Here is a 17540-nt window from a genome sequence, read left to right on the forward strand (position 1 = left end):
TGAACTGCTATATTGTTGGTTGAATTATTCCTCCAGATAGCTGTAGTAGTTCTGGGTCTTATTTTATTCCATGTTGGATAGCAGTTAAGTAAGTATAAAGGGCATAGAGATTACTGGTGTACTATACTGGTGTATGCAAACTGTCAGCTGCCAAATATTAGATACAGGCTTTTATTGCTGAGAATAAATCTCCTCTCTCACGCACACACACACACACACACAGCAATAGTACCGACAGTTCACAGGCCACTGTGTGGCTTGTTAGCAGCCATAAATCAGTCTGTTTTTGCTCCAGTTCAGACTTCTCAGCAGCCAATGACCTCACCATGTACACCTCTTCTACTCATCCTGACAAGTCTTGAAGGAGCCGGGCCCTGATAAACGCTGCCAGATGCAGAGATATGACTGCATATACACACACAGGCACACATGTCTACCAATGCATATCGAGAGACATGGACACAGATACGCGGGCAAACTCACTGGGACATTTATGGGCTCACACTTGAATGCAGGACATGATAAAGACAGCACGCTGCGTTTAATAGAGTGGTGAAACTACAACCTGTCCTGTTCTGTATGTAGCATCCAGTAAAGGAAATGCATTACATCCTTACTCTTCACACTCAACTCAACTTTAGACAGTCTTAGTGGAATTATTGCCGTCCGATTGGTCCCAGTCATTCGTTCCACCCCACGTCTCACCCACCTACTGCGGATTTCACATGGAGCCCTTAATCAGAAATAGCCTCAAAGGCTTTTTGCTGGACTTTTTATGAATCTCTTTTATACAGACTAACCACTTGTGTTTTTTTGAAGCGAGTTTATAGCCATGCCATCCCATTACAAGGCTAAAGAGAGGCAGCATATGATCACATGAACTATTAATAAGAGCAGCTCTAAAGCATCATTCCCTCCGTCCTGCATCTCCTCTCCTCTCCTCTCCTCTCCTCTCCGTCCTTTATGTGCCTACTGTCCATTCATCAAAGCAGGCAGCGATGACACTGTGGTAGGTTTTCACTACAGGACCTCAGGCTGGATAGCACCCACGGGGCTGGTAAAGCAGGGAGATGAAGAGAAAAGCCCAACGTATGTAAGCCATCCAAGGCCAGAGAGAAGACCATTGTTAATGATGGTTCAGTCTGCAGAGCCACCAGAACTGTGAGGGGTGGAGCAACCCACGACTCAAGGGACCCTGTAAAAACTGTTAGCTTAACATCGAGTATGGTCGTTAAGGAGGAGGAAGTCAACATTAGCCTCTACCACATACATCACATTTAAGTGTTTTTGGAAAGTTTGATCCAAGAGCCAACTGTTCCTTTTTGTTTAAGTAAGGATCTAAAGATTTGTGCCTTTGAACTGAGCGCTTTGCAGAGGAGCTTCAATGACTGCTCGGCTGTTTTTATTGAGGTAAACAAAGTGGACAACTTTAACTGCTGTTTCAGCACTTGGGTGAAGTTGGATAGAGACTTTAAACATACTTAACTGCCCGTTGGATTATCTCATCACCGCAAACATAGAGAGACACAGTAGATGTTGTGTGGAAGATTAATCCAGCTGGACCAAATCCACTCACAGTCTATCAGGTTGGACACCACACTCTAAATCGTAGAATAATTACAAACCAGTACCACCTGGAAACTTCTTAATATTGGAGTCTTACGTGTGCACACAAACACACATGCAGTTACATGGGGCAGGATATACATTGAACATTTGTATAAAAAGTTAAAAAAGCTCTTTCATCTTTTTCCTCCTTTCTCAGTTCCAATAAGTGCAGCTGCTTCTCTCATTTACTAACTTTTTACTTTCCTCACTTTATCTGTTTGTCTTGCCAAATCCACTTGACTGTTTTTCCCTAAGCTAAGATCATTTACATTGTTTGCTGAGTGATACGGAGACAAGGCGTAAATATTATGAAATACTAATAAATAACAGTCGGCTTATGATATATTGAAGGCGGCAGATAGTTTTGCTGGTGGATATAAAACAAATATTGTATTCACAATCATGTTTTCATTCACAGCAGACTTTTGTTTTTGAACTCAGTTATGAAAGGCACATTTTTTTGGAAATGAATACACTACAATACACTTATTTGCTTTCTTGCTTGAAAGAGAGAAGATTGACACCACTTTCATGTCTGTAGGCTTAATACAAAGTTAGTAGAACACCAGCGCCTCTAAAGTTTACTAATGAACACATCTTGTTTGTTTAATCTGTACAAAAACTGTAAAAACTACACTTTTCTGTGGGTTTTATGTTTGGTCGGTATTGGGTGGGTTATGGACTATTCTTTTTCCTGTCACACTGATTATATAACCGTTTCATGGCTCTAGCCTTGTGCTCAACTTACAGACATGAGAATGGTATCTCTCCTCATCTATCTCTTGGCAAGAATGTGAATAAGCATACTTCCCAAAATGGCAAGCGATTCATTTAAAGGTTTTGTGTCATCATGACTCCCAAGACCTTTGCATTTTTTATCATTTATCTTTATCTGTCTTCCAACAGGGTCCACTTGGCTTGGATGGGAAACCAGTGAGTATTCCCATAATCAAATGTGTAAAACATGCTTTAAGTGACTGACAGTAGTTTAATTTTAACTCTTTGTTTTTCTCCTCTCAGGGTTTACCAGGTCTCAAGGGAAGCCAGGTACACCATCACATACATGCTGTCGTGTTTTGGTTTGATATTTAGGTTATCTACACTAAAGCAATTCAAATCAAATCCAGGCGGGTATTTGGCCTATAAGACAGGTGATGGTTTGCTAAACTTCATCAATCATTTTTACTGTTCCCGAGGGAATGTCGCAAGTGAGTAAAAACCCCATGGTAGCCATCTTGTTTCGTGTTCCACCTCTTAAGTCAACCCAGGGCTCAAAGCCACAGGGGAGTCATGGCTCAACTGAATCGAGTGCTGAAATCCCCTTTGCACTTCACCTCTTGAGTCCCATCCATCACCCTTCCCCTGAAACCCTGCTGCACTCGCAGACACACCCAGGTGTAGCGTGGAAACAGGCAAGGCAGAGCGAATGGGTTACACACCAGTGAGAAAAGTGAGAGAGAGAATAGAGTTTATAACCTCTACAGAGGCTCTTTAAAAAGTAATTATTTTACCCTCTAACCCCCCTTCTCTTTGGTCACTTTGCCCATGAGAGGGACGAGTCATCTGCTGAAAAGTAAACCCCTCACAGCATAAAGAGAGCTGTTTGAAAAGTTCTTCTCCAAACACCATTAAGCTGTTTTTTCCTGCAAGAGGAGACTTCAAGCTGGGTCTGTCCTTTAAGAGGACTCTCCCCATCACCAAGGGTCTGCCGTAAAACCCTGGCAGGTGTGACACAGACCTTAGAGTCGATGTGTGTGTGTGTGGGGGGGGGACAGGAGAAGGACAAAAGCGGTAAACCAATAAGATTAATGTGTTGATAGATGATGGCCAGGGGGAGTTGTAATACAGAGGGCTATCACAAGTAAGTTCAAGGACATTACCATAAAGTAAACTAAACTAAGATAAGCACAAATTTATAAAGATTTGTTAACCATAATAAACAGAAACCTCTTGATAAAGAAATTGGAGCTTTCAAACACACTGTGGTCTTCACAGTGGATGGAAGTGGATCTTGTGCTAAGATTTTTTTATTTGTTTTTTTTTTGCTATTTCCAAGGTGAACCTTTAGTCTTCACACAAACTTGTTGCCTATTTTTAAAATGACATCACTAATACACGCTGTTGTTTTTGTGTAAAAATGTAAATAGCTAAATATTAATGTAAAATCACATTTTTATTTTACATAATACCTACTGCAAACATAGACAATATGTGTACTTTTACTACTTCATATTTAAAAAAAATATTCCTGCCAAAAACACTACACTACACTACTTATTAAAACTAGGGTAAAAGTATGAAATAAAAATCTAGAACTGAACATTTAATATAAGATATATATATATATAAAAGTCTAACTAAAACTCCTTAACAGCCAATTTTTTTCAGTTTCCCCTTTGAAGGACCACTGTGTAGGATTTACTGGCCTCACCGAAGGCGACCTGCAGTGTCTGTAAATAAAAGCTGTTTCATTCTACAGTAACAAAAACACAACAATACATTCCAGTTAATTATACACTAATGGAAACATGCGTATAAATATTTGATTCCATTTTAGGTCCTCCTAAATGTTACACCTGGACCTTTAAGTACTTTAAGGATCTTACTTCCTCTGATACTATCATATTTATAGTCTTCTATCAGCTTGTTCCATCTATTCACTGAATCGGATGTTTATAGTGAGATAAATATCTAAACACAACAACTCTATGTTTTTAAGACTGCATCCGAATCAAATCTAAATATTTTCAATACTGCATCATTTTATACACATTCTATGTGACGTTTTCGCCATTTTTGTCTCTTTAGAAGCTTTGAATAATAAGTAATATAATAATAATAATAATAATACGTTTGAACAGTATTTGACTAGACTGCGTGAGTTTATACAGGGAACAAGAGGCTAAACTGTAATTAAAATCTATCAAAAACTCCCCACTGATTATACACCTACAGGAGTAGAAGTAGTCTGTTGTGTTGTCACTTAAATTAAACCGTCCTCCTCCTCCAGTGTCTCCTTTCCCCGAACTGAAGAAAGGAGAGAGCAGTGTCGGAGATAAGCTGCTGCCTGTCATCATGTGGCCAGTCACATTAACAAACTGCTCATGCTCTGCACCAGACCCCCTCTTCACTCTCGTACTCCTGAACACAATTAGGGCTTCGGTCCAGAGAGAATGTCTGCCAGACAGAGAAGACATGAGGAAAAGGGGGAACACATCAAAGAGTGATGCTTCAAGGCAGATCTCATTGCAGATTTAGAGACGGGAACTGAATAAAAGCCGAATGAGGGCGAGGAGTGTGTGAAATGCAGTTTGGGATGAGTGAAAAGAACAGGCTGTAGAGAGAATAGAGACATGAAAACGTTTATAATAAAGGGTGATTGGGCTGTAAGAGGTAAGATCTGCTTACTAGCTGTTTAGAGAGACAGTTGCTGTGATCAGAGACAGTTGGTGGCAGGTCTCCATGTAGTCCCCTCTGCCTGTCACAGTCACATAGTCAGACTGCGGTTTGCGGTGCCGCCACACTCGGGGGTCCTTGTGCCACTGAGATAGACAGAGAGATGGACAAGGGCACAGCACAGCCTGACGGGCAGGGATTAGCTAATCTGTGGGCCTGGTGTTCATAACATCAAACTGTCCAATGCACAGTGTGACTGTGTGTCAGTGTCTCACATACTATACATTAGTGCACAGGCCTGTGTTTTTAGTTAGTGTTTCTAGCATTCCTCGTCAAAAGCATCTTAAGAGTTTCCCCTCTGAGAGAAAGACTGGTGGAGGAACAAAGGAACAAGTTTCCCCTTTCAGTTTTATCTTACAGCAAAACAGTTTTTATCTCCCAAAGAGAAAATCTTAAAAGAGATTCTCGCTGCATGTCATGTGGTCTTCTTATTGTGAAATATTCTCAGACAGACGTGACTTGTGATTGAGCAGTCTCCATGGCACCACTGCATTAAGTAGTATTACTGCCCTGCCTTAGCATTTGATTGAATGCTCCCCTCTAGAAGCCATTTGAAGATGTATTGTACTATGATGTATGTTGCTCATATGATAACTGATTTATCTTGACCAACTGTCTCCTATTATCTCCTCCCCCCTACAGGGACCAGCTGGACCCAAGGGAGAAAAGGTATGTAATTCAATATGGATTTCAACAACCCTACTAGACAAGTCAATGAACTGTATGGATCTATTTCTCGTACTCATTTGCAGGCAGACGGTTTCAGAAAGACACAAATACAGGCACACTACACACAACCTTACAGGTGTTCTCTCCATCGCCCTCCCACGTTCACGTTTTCACTGCACGCCCATCAAACGAGCCATAGATTACATGTAGTTATGTAGGAGCTCATATGTCTCCGCACATTCTCACGTCAAGGCACCAAAACAGGTTTACAGGCCTTCCGCAGGGCTCGATGATAGCCAGATGTTCTCCCGCTCTGTGAACCTCTGCCCAGCCTAAGATGTTAGTGACCGTAAGAGCTGCAAGAGCTGGCAGAGGAGGCTTGTGCATGTGGTCATATGTGAACGCACCGATGGGTAATTTTGTATGTGTACGTTTTTTTTGCACTCAAGTGGAAATTGTCCAGATAAGCGCAACCACAAGAACAACGCAACTGCAGTAAACAGCATCTGTCAGAGCAAGGAATCAGTCTGATAAGCGGGGATTGCAAGTGACGGATGATGCAGAGGTTTGGAAAATTGGCTCCCTTCATGTAATCATGCTAGTAGCTCCGTGAACTCCAAATCCTCATCACAGAACCAACAGTCCACAGAACGTGCGCTCCCACTTTTACTCAGCCCATCGCACCCCGTCAGATGATTCCAATTGTGGCCTATCGAATGATATATTCAGTAAATGTCGACATCCTGAGCTGGTTCGGGGACAAATGACCTTTGAGTTGCTTCCTTTACATACACAAGTATTAGTTTTAAAGCCTGTCTGTCACTGCTGCTCTACAGTAGCAGTGTTCTATTGCATGCCTCATCCTGTGTGCATATACAGTTGTAATAACTGCTGACAATTGTTATTTCCCTGTTTTTCTCCCAGGGTGACCAAGGAGACATCGGGCCAAGGGTAAGTCATGTTTTCTGTCTTTGCCTGAGAAGGTGAAACGAGATGTTATGTGTGTATTTTAGCAGTTATTTCTTCGCTACAGCTGACCTGGCTTTCCTTTAATTGTCTGTGTTTTGCTCCACATCTCTTTAAAAATGAGCCTCCGTTTAAGTCTTCCTTCCAGTTTTTGTCCTCTTTCTCTTGTTTTGCCTTTTTCGCCAATCTCGTTTGTTTTAATCTACACTCCCATTTAAGGTCAAGAGACACTGCACTTTCCATTCAGCCATTTTAAGAAGTGAATTTTCTTTCTTCCTTTTCTTTTTCCCTTTATATTATTGACAGAACTGAAAGTTAAACAACAGGTCCTCCAAAAGGTCCTGTCACATTGAATTAAAGCTGTAATGAAGAGTTACATAATGCACCACTTTGTCTGAAGGACAAACTGCATACTTTTAAGGAAAACTTTTTTTTTTGTCCAGATTTAGATGAGAAAACAGACACCACTTTCATGTCTGTACAGTAAACATAACTCTTCAGCCAGAAGAGCAGTTAGTTAACCTGGCTCTGTCCAAAGTGTTTGACCTCTGCATGCAACTGACTTATCATTGCATCTGTATTGAAAAGTGTTTTCGGACTGCAGGAGGAAACCTTCACAAACACAGGGAACATGTGCAGCTGAGATTCAAACCCAGGCCAGACAGTGTAACAGACCATCACAAATTGGGAATCAAAGTAAATAGAGGAACTTTTTTTTGGGGGGGGGGGAAGTTATTATAACTTCTTAAAAGCTACTCATCATGTCCTTGTTATCTTGTTGGGGAACAGTGTGCATGTGCAAATGTGAAAACACTTCTGATCCTTATATTTGATCCCTATAACATTCAACACTCGAGGCAAGTCTTTTCATAATTCAAAAGAAAAGTGTGTTTACCCTGCGCGGCTTCCCCAGCAACTGCACCAACAACATAGTCCGGCTCGTATGATGAGGTTTCAGTTGCCCACATCTCCAAAGCCAGAGATGAGAAATGATGATATTAAAGAACGATGGAAATACTTAAACCTCACCATCAAAACCCAACGGTTGGGGCAGTGTGCCAAAACTGCCATCTAGTCTCAACCAAACTATGTTTTTTTAATCTTACGGAGTAACCTCGCTCTGCATCTGGTCCATGTTGTCAGTGTTGTCTTTTCATGTGATATCATTCCACCCACCATGAGATCTATATAATTATCTCCCGTTTTATTCACTGTGGTTTGAAAATAAGCCCCCTGTGCTTTACATGGTAAACAGTTTGGATTCTTTGAAGAATTCATGTACCCCATGAATTCTGAATGTTTTTCTAGTTGTGTTATGTTTAGAATATTATCACTATCAGTTAGATGTCTTCACATGCAAAACGGTGAGCTACTGAGGCAATCTGTGCATTGTTTGGGATTTAAACCCAAAGATCTAAACTCCTGTTATTTTCATGTTTTTGTCTGTAAGTTTATTTTATTTCCCCTAAGATGGTAGAAGACTGTAGAAACATATCATAGAACTGAAATGATTAGTTGATAAATTGATTTGACAGTATTCATTTATCTTTTAATTAATATTCAACAATTTTGATAAATTGTTTACGATATTTTTGAAAGTAAATGTGACAAAAGGTTGCAGGTTCTTAAGTGTTAATATCTGCTTCTAATAGAATAACTTTTGGACTTTTATAGACCAAACCATTAATCAATTAATTAAGAAAATTAGATTAATCAACCAATCGGATAATCAGAAAGAAAATTATTCTTAGCTGCAGCTTTACATGAAACACTGTAAACTCATTATTCATGTAAACAACAAGGATTTAATTACATATGGCTTCATTTAATCACATGGGGACAAGATAATTAAAGCGTATGCCATTTGAATTCCACAAATCCCAGTGCCTTGGTCCAAATTAGGCAAATTATGTTGTTTTGTTTTTTGTTTCATGATGGAATTGTGTACTGGAATTGTACCAGATATTTAGATATATTTTTCAGATGCATTCAGCAAATTCAGATAATTTACATGGCCAGCAGAAGCATATAAATATTTCAATTGATGTAGCTCAACAGAATATATTTTTTAACCACTGGAGTTCTTCATCAACACAAATCTTTATTAATAATTGCTTATACTCACTGATTTGTTGTTCACATAATGGCACTATACCTAAACTAGTTAGCCAGTAATTTCCATATTGGCAGAGACCTATCTTATGAGGATGATTGCTCTGACTGTGAGCTACTTAAACTTTCAAAACACTCACACATAAAATATTTATAAAAACTACAAATGTTCCTCTTAAAACCCCTTTTGTAGCCACCTGCTGCTTGTATTAATTATTAGTTACATTCTTTAGCAAGTAACCAACAAATGAAATGTTTGGAATAATAATTATAAATAGATGTGTTTAGTCATAAATCTTCTCAGAGTTGGAGCTCGACAATACTGGCTGAACAGTGTGTGTAAGCGTATTGGAATGAGACTGAATGGCTATTGTTTTATAGCACAGCACAAATGGAGTGTAAATTTGACAGGCCTGCCGAGCGGAACAATATTTATGATGCGGCTCAGAATTAGAGGAATTCCTGATTCCTATCAAGGCGTACGCCATTTGATTTCCCAGCTTATCCCTTCAGATTTTGAGGTACTAGTTTGTGCAAGAATTAAATCTTTTTGGCATTCTTCATTACATAGTTCTTCCAAATGGTAAATATTGCACTTGGACGAGGCCTCAAGGAGCTTGGATGTCCTTGGATAAGTGTGCAGCCGAGAAACCTCAGAGTATCGCTTAGAGACACAGGCTTGGTTCAAAACAAACCCTGCAGCTCCTAAAACTACTGTAGTTGTGAATGAGGTTTGGCATTGGGGTACATTTTCATAGATATGGATAGATAGGTTAGCAAATGAAAAACTGCTGGTCTCTGAATGTTGAAAATACGATTTTTTAACAGCTACAAATCAAAGCTCTACATGCAGAGTGAGCAGACAAAAGGTGGTGCAGCAGAGGCACATACTCACCTTGTCCTGAGCTCAACATTGTACACTGAGTCACCTCTGAACTCTACGAGAAGATAAGAGCATACATGTAAAAACAGGAAGTGGCCATGAATCTCTGTCAACCTGTGACTTCCTGTCCATCCATCAGTTTCGTTCCCTTTGTCAGCCTGAATCTGGTCCCAGAACAGAATACAAACACAGGATAACAGGGGTATTAAAACACAATCAGATGCTATAGAACCACCAAAAATGCGTGACAAAAGGGCACACACAGTGTTGCATCTTTCTCCACAGCAACGTTTATTGAAAGGCATAAAGCTGGTAGCCATTTTTCCCAGCCTCCATACTGTCAAATCCATACAGAGGATGTTGTCACTGCATGTTTAGGTTCGTTTGGCGGCTGTGTTGAAAGACAAGCCCATGATGGGATTTTCATCCCCAGCCAAAGCCTTCTGTTGCCTCCTCCAGAGCAGCTACAAAAAGGCCACGGTTAGACAGAGCTCGGAGGTTGAATGGCTGTTTGTCTTAGTATCAGCCTAAGGTCTGATGAGAACGAGGTAAAGGGGAAACCCACTATTCTCTTATGTTTAAGTTTAAGGAGCATATGTGTATGTGGTCTCCATGGTGGGAACGGTGTGAATGAGTGAATGTGACAGTGGGGAGAGAGGAGAGTATGGGCAAAGAGAAGAGGAGGAGGGGTCTGCGGTGTCGGAAAAACCTCAGCTATCCAGCACTCACCGCAGCCTGTTAACGGAAACCTCATGAGCAGGCTAGCATCTCTCCTTCTTTCTCTACCTACTATCCCCCTTCTCCCTCCTCTCTTAGATCTTCTCCCCATCCTTCCATCCCTCCCATGTGTTTTTGGAAGGAACTCAACCAGAGAAGCAGCACAGTGCTCCGAGCTCTTTGGCGGCAGACAAACTCTGCTCCTTTCAGCTTGACAGAAAATCATCACAGTTACTGTCTGTCGGCTGGAAAGAGCCAAGCCACCTCTGTTTTGTTTGGTCGCAAAGGGAAGGATGGGAAGACATGAAATGGAACACACACACAATTAAATACATGAGTGAGAGATCCAGGATTTCTGAAAGGGCAAAGGGGGCACTTATTGGGTTTTTAATGAAACGTATGTCTCACTATTTGCAGATGATGTATTTTTGTTCTTTACACATCCTGAGCCTATTTCAACCACATATATGCTAAAGTAAGTTGTTCACCTTTCCCTTTGTCACTTCCTTTCTTCAGGGTCCTCCTAACTACAGCACATTTGCAGGTCTGCACAGTAATCAGATTCTCACTGTCAAGGTTTGTCCCTCCAAGCAAACTGTTCCCTAGTCCTCCCAGCAGTCACAGCTCTCTGTCAGACTGCTGCTCTGTCACTATTCTTCTTGAGCTTTCTCTTTTGGCTTACAGCTTCAGAGGCTGCTGAACCCTCATCTCTGTTTTCCTCAGTGCCGTTATTCCCTACTTTGTTGGACTCTCATCTGCACTCTCAGTTAACTTTGGATTTCTCATTTCTTTAACCTTTTTTCTCTTCTCCCTCTCTTTTGTCCTTGGTCCATGTCCAACCTTCTCTTTTTCTCTTTATGCTCTTTCCTTTTCTGATGTCTTTCCCTGCTGCAATTCTTGCATCTCAGATGGTCTTCCCCCGATATGACCATGGCTTTCTCTCTGGAGAGCAGTCCAACAGCTTCCAGAGACGCTTTCTGAAGGTAGACCACAACTAAGGCATGTGTCCACTTTTAACACTTTAACCAACCTTTCTTATCTTTGTTCTGATCAGCCATGCATCTCCCTTTTCCTCTCACCTTTCTCGCTCTCATTTTTCATGATTTTCCTGTGTGCGCTGGCTTGTTTTGCTGTATTAACATTACTGTTTAGATTAAATTGTTTGTATAAAAGGTCAAAAGCAATCAAATAAATTAGGAAAATATCTTGGAAGATGAACCACACACATTTCAAGGAATATGTGCTTCTCATTATAATAAAAGAGCTTTGTTGCTAACAGTTTAGTTCAAGACTGAGCTTCATAGAGACATCATAATTATCAGTGCGTGGAAATAAGGTTTTACTCTTCTTTTTGGAGGTCTTGGTAATATCTTTTCAATGAAAGGGCTTGCTGTACCATGTTGCCTGCCGCAACAAAGCAAACCGTAATGCACCACATGTCTGTAGAGATGAGAGGAAGCAAAGGAAGTGTCACCATGTGAATATAGAGACATCACTGGTCCTACATCCCTTTCAGTAGTGAGGAAGACCTTTAGGGCGTTATTGGGTTCTGGAGTCTGGAGGTCATCAGAAAGAAACGTAATCCCAGTTAGAAGTAAATCCAATGATAAAAGGATCTTTAATAGGTGGTGACAGTTACATTTTTGTTTTGTGAAGCACAAACAGAAAAGAAACGCCTCATTCGACAGATGATGTTATTCTCAGTTAACAAGTTTTCGTGTGTGCACATTTGTCAGCATGGATGTGCTTCATTTTGTGACTAAATGTCAGTCTGACTCACCGGATGAGGACTTGTTCTATTGGCCAACTACACTCTCCCCTCCAGGCTCCCTGTGTTCTTCATTTTTAAGTCTTCATATAAAATATGAGCAGGGCCAACTAGCAAATTAAGCTAACAAGCTACACACTAATAGTGAAAAAGTATAATTAGGCTTTTGAATTATGCAGAAAGGCCTATTTTTAAAGCAGTTATAATCAATATTTCATATATCACATATCACAGTGAGGAATTAACCAACTCTGCTGTTCTTCTAATGACATGATTTATCCTCGTCTTGGTTTTCTGGCCCGCAACTTTACTATTTTGATTGACTTTTACCAGCCTTGTAGTGTTATTTTCACCTGTTTCAGCGGTCTTCATAAAAAACCTATAAACCTACTGGATGCCGAGCACAAAACAGCTGGTAGAATTCAGCTAAAGAGCAGATATTTCCCCCCGAAACAGAGCTAAAAGTAGAGTGAATATTGGATTTGGGTGAACACGGACATAGCTCCAGTTGAATGCTAATGTTGCTTCTTGTCCGCAAGTTCAGAGTAAAAGTTGATGATATAAACAAACATAGATTATAGGCAATCCTAATAATATCTGTTGAGAAATAATGTTTTGCTTTTCCATGGGTAAAAAAAAAATGTTTTTCTTGTATTTCTTTACCTTATTCTTTTTTTTGTTTTTGTTTTCCATCAGGGTGACCAAGGCCAGGCTGGACCTGCTGGTCCTCCTGGTCCCCCAGGTCCCCCCGGTCCCAGAGGCCCCCCTGGGAACACAGGAAAGGACGGGCCACGTGGCCCTGCTGGAGAGCCGGTAAGAGCTTCTACATATGTGTCAAAAAAAAGTGCCAAATGTACACTCACTACACAAAACAATGCACACATACACACCCCACTAAGTTGCTGTTATTCTCCTCCTCCTCCATCATTCCCCCCCTTTTCCTCACCCTCTAACTAAAGTTACACCACAAAGAATTCAGTCACTTAAAACACCTCAGTCATCAGGGGCTGCCACTACTCCAATTGTGTTGACCTGGTAGGGTTCAACCGCAGGGTGTGACAGATTGCAAATTGTGTTTCTGTGTGTGTGTGTGTGTGTGTGTGTGTGTGAGAGAGAGAGAGAGAGAGAGAGAGAGAGAGAGAGAGAGAATCTGCATTTATACACATGTATTAAGGGGGAAAGGGTCTATGCAGTAAATTGCAGTAAACCCATATTCTCATTCTTCCGGGTTTGCCAGTGAGCTGTGGCTTACCTAAAAGCTCCCAGAATAGCAGCTCTACTCCTGGCCTCATCTGTTTCGTGTAAGACAGTGGCCACAAAGTTCTCCAGTACGCCCCTATTCTCCCACCCTCCTACCACGACTGTGTCGCTGTGCACCCCTGAAACAGATATGGCACTGCAGCGAGTTCATGGGCAGTTTGCCGGCCTCACCAAACAATAGTTGTGCTCTTTCCCTGAGGCAGTTTATGTTTCTCAAAATTAACTTTCTGCTTCCCAGAGTTTAGTTCTTATGCAGTGGCCGCTTAAACCTGTGGTTATAGGATGGAGGAAAAAGAAAGAGGCTATGAAGGTAATTTTTGTTTATCTAAGTGAGGGAATGAATGCTCTGTTACCCTCAACTGGCATCAGGACAGCAAAGTGTTGGTTTCAGTGTGGGTGAGTTGGGAGCTTATGCAGAACTGACAGAAGAGAAAGCCAGCACAGATCAGAAAATGACTGAAAACAGACGGGTCGGAGAGAAAGGGCCTTTCTTGTAATCTAGTCAATTTCCAATTTATTCTCCAAGTTGATTAAAATGTGTTGCACAACACAAAACTGCAAAACAAAGCAGAGTGGCACTAAGAGCCGCTACATGTTGTGGGCAGATGTCTGAGTGGGCTGAGCAGGAGAAAGTGAGTGAGCAAGCCCGCCAGCGTGGGTGTCCCTTAATGTCAACTGTATCTGTAAAGTGGAAAGTAAAGGAATGATAGCACAAATAAAGTTGCAGCTATGTTTCTGTATGATGTGCGGTTAGATAAAACTGCTGTGGTGATTGTGTGTGCAAATATTTTGCCTTATTTCAACAAATTATTTCATCTAAGTTCAGGAAATTATTTCAAGTAAATTTAGTATCGTTAATAATTGAAAATGCATCTGACATCTGAACTGGTCTACATCCATCCTTTTCTGCAGTCAGGATAAAAGAAGTGCTAAAAATTATTTGCAACGGTGATTTGTTTCCCGCTGCTGTGGAGGAAAGATCAAACGATGAGGAGTACGTAAGAGGGGTGAGAAAGGAGGTTAAAAGGCTGCTGGAGCAACTGAGGATGATAATAAAAGAGGACCATATAGCAGTAGAGGAGATCAAGGTGACAGTTTGTATCTGCTGGCAGAGAGGAAGAGGAAGAAAACCAGCTGGGAAACATCTAAGCTTCTGCACATTATTGTAAAATATTAGGACAGAGCAGAAGGCTAATAACCTCAGATTTATATCATGCATTGATTACAGTGCACTGAGTGATCAAGTAAACACAAGTACTTGATAGCAGAGTGTGTGTGTGTGTGTGTGTGTGTGTGTGTGTGTGTGTGTGTGTGAGAGAGAGAGAGAGAGAGAGAGAGAGAGAGAGAGAGAGAGAGAGAGAGAGAGAACTACTCCCACTAAACTGTCTCTGCCAAAGATGACTTCATGACAGATGTTTAGCTGCTTTAAGCACACATCCACCTGGCCCTCACAAACAGCCAGGATAGGTCTGTTTACCTAAATAAGCCAAATCACTGATGGACAGATGCCAGAAAGAGGATATGGAGATCCCCTCCAGTTCGTGCTGATGGGGAGGCTATGGCTTAGCGTTTATCCATACACCAAGTCCTGACCAGGGCTCCGTAGTCATCCTCCTGCCAAATGCAAAATAGATGGCTTTTTGAATAGATATGGGCAACAATTTAAAGAAAAAACTAGATGAATGTGTCTTCTTGTTGTTATTCTTTCATTTCATGGTTTGATGACAGTTCAGTCCAAAATCTTCTGCAGGTGTTTAGCTGGATCGAGTTCTGGTGACTTTGAAAGCCATAGCATATGATTCCCACTAATGAAAGCATTCATGAGTGCAGTCCTTGTGCCCTGCAAAAGTATCTGTATCTGCATCTGTTTTTTTCCTTTGTCGCTACTCTCTGAAGAAGCGCTTGATAAGGTCCATTGACTGGTCATGCCTTATTGAACACTGACATCTAGTGGTCAGAATGGTGTAACTCTTTGATGGAGAGTTTCCTGACAGTGAGACAATGATTAAGTTTCTCCTCTGTCCTCAGGGTTTTCCAGGTCGAGATGGCGTTGAGGTGAGTCAAAGAGTCAAAGCCAGTTAACACCTCAAGCTATTTGATTCATGAAGCACTGTTATAAGTCTTTGGGGATTTTTTTTTTTTTATCTGTCTCTGGATAATTACGATAACTAAATATATTTTTTCCTCAGGGGTCACACGGATTGCCTGGGAAGCCGGTGAGATCATTAATAGATTACTGCCTTTGATATAAATGAATTGGCCTACTTCTTGTTTTTCTCAAACACCCTAATTGCTCCAGAGGTAACATGTAACTAAAAGTTTGTACTTTTGACTTTTAATGAACTGACAGGGCGAAGATGGTGAGCCCGGATATCCTGGACCACAGGGTCCTCCAGGAGCAAAGGTACAGATAAGCTTTACTTATCTTGCATGCTGATTATTTCAATGTATCTGTCTTTCCATGCACTGACCTTGAATGTTTAATGTGTATTGAAACAGGGCGAGCCAGGTATGGGAGAAAAAGGAGAGCGAGGCATGGATGGATTCCCAGGATTAAAGGTAGAAGACCAATCTGAAATGCCATTTAAACAATACACATGACAATAATTAAGACTTTTCATAATAATAACCTCATTCGTAACTCTCATGCTATATAAAAAAAATTCTAAACATCTAATTGTCTGAGAGTTTTACCCTAATATGCCTCATCTGTGCATCACACAGGGAGACAGAGGGGAAGTAGGAGAGCAAGGACCTCAAGGACCCATGGTATGTGTCGTACCCTTTTAGAATACTTTAATTATAGTATTAAACACCTATAGTGTGTATATCTTCATTTATTTGTGTATTTCTCATTCATGTTTTTCTGTCTCTGCTTTAGGGTCATCCTGGTGAAAAAGGCACCACAGGCTCTTCAGACATCATTGACTTCAATGGAAAGCTTCTAGATGCTTTCCAGGTGAGTGATATTAAAGTGCCAATGAGGCCAGGTTTATGGTTACATCATGTAACCCATCAGGCATTTACTACATCAGGCCCAACTTTAAACAAGCCCAGAAATGGTAGTGGGTTGAGAAACACTCATCACATTTTCTCTTTCAAAAACCACAAAACTGAACATGTCGCCATTTCTTCTTGACAGGCCATCAACACCATCAGTGTTTCGGTAATCTGCTGTTGTGTCTGCATGGTTTTGGTCGAGTGATCAGTGATTAACACCTGATAATGCATAGACTTACACAGACTTGCATAAGCGCACAGGCTGTATGTATCCACACTTTATACCACCTGCTTCAGCTAGTGGATATGTGCTCTTGTAGATGCCCTCTACCCACAAGTACATACTTCAGATGTATTGGATGTCACTTTAGAGACCACATCTTAAGAGTCTACATCTCCACATCTTAAGGGTTTACTAGTACCAGGTTCTTTTTTGTATTCATTTGGGATGAAATACACAGCCCCAGCAAATATAGTACAGCTGTTCAGATAACATGAAGCATGCTTAATCATGCAGAAAAATCAACAGCCTTTGTTACACTGTTCTGAGTCTGTTTTCATGCTATGTATGTTCCTCACAAGATATGTGGCCACCACTTTGCTACAGGGCAGCATGGTGTTTTTTTTGTCTATGTACTTGTTCCACATAACTGTGTGTGAGTGCACAAAGGGAATGCATTGGAAAGGATGTGAACCCCTCATAGTCACCACAGTCTCGGTTTCATGCCCTTCTCTTCATACACAAGACCCTTTGATTCTTCCATGTACCGTGCTACATGCTAATAACAGATGGCTATCTCTGCAGAGGAGTGTGTATTTGATTAAAAACCACTATGCACCAGGTCCCCTTGAACCTGGCCTAAAATGGGCTCCTGCATGCAACTCTGGTAGACACCAGCGTGAGATGGTCACAAAGGAGTCGATGAAAACATGAACCTGAGATCTTATCACGAGGCTCTTGCCAACGTGGATTAGTTGGCACCAAATCACACGCAAGGTCTCAGCTAGAGTTATCCATGGAGTGAGGAGTTCTCATTGGCCACCCAGTTTGTTATGATCCATTCATTTGTTTGTGTGAAAAGTCGTATTGGTTTCATTTGT

General features: G+C 41.0%; 1 protein-coding gene across 1 annotated transcript in view; it reads left to right on the top strand.

The window, feature by feature from the left end:
- The window catches only part of LOC127374862 (collagen alpha-1(XXIII) chain), a 118519-nt gene that overhangs the window by 92722 nt on the left and 8257 nt on the right, over positions 1-17540 (top strand). The window contains exons 6-18 of the mRNA XM_051420510.1: positions 2515-2541; positions 2629-2655; positions 5707-5733; positions 6658-6684; positions 11320-11394; positions 12876-12992; positions 15468-15494; positions 15629-15655; positions 15790-15843; positions 15939-15998; positions 16164-16208; positions 16321-16398; positions 16582-16605. Of these exons, the coding sequence (XP_051276470.1) occupies positions 2515-2541; positions 2629-2655; positions 5707-5733; positions 6658-6684; positions 11320-11394; positions 12876-12992; positions 15468-15494; positions 15629-15655; positions 15790-15843; positions 15939-15998; positions 16164-16208; positions 16321-16398; positions 16582-16605 (615 nt within the window). The remainder of the gene's footprint in view (positions 1-2514; positions 2542-2628; positions 2656-5706; positions 5734-6657; positions 6685-11319; positions 11395-12875; positions 12993-15467; positions 15495-15628; positions 15656-15789; positions 15844-15938; positions 15999-16163; positions 16209-16320; positions 16399-16581; positions 16606-17540) is intronic.

This window comes from Dicentrarchus labrax, unplaced genomic scaffold, assembly GCF_905237075.1.
Source record: "Dicentrarchus labrax unplaced genomic scaffold, dlabrax2021, whole genome shotgun sequence".
In the NCBI taxonomy this organism is placed as follows: Eukaryota; Metazoa; Chordata; class Actinopteri; family Moronidae; genus Dicentrarchus; species Dicentrarchus labrax.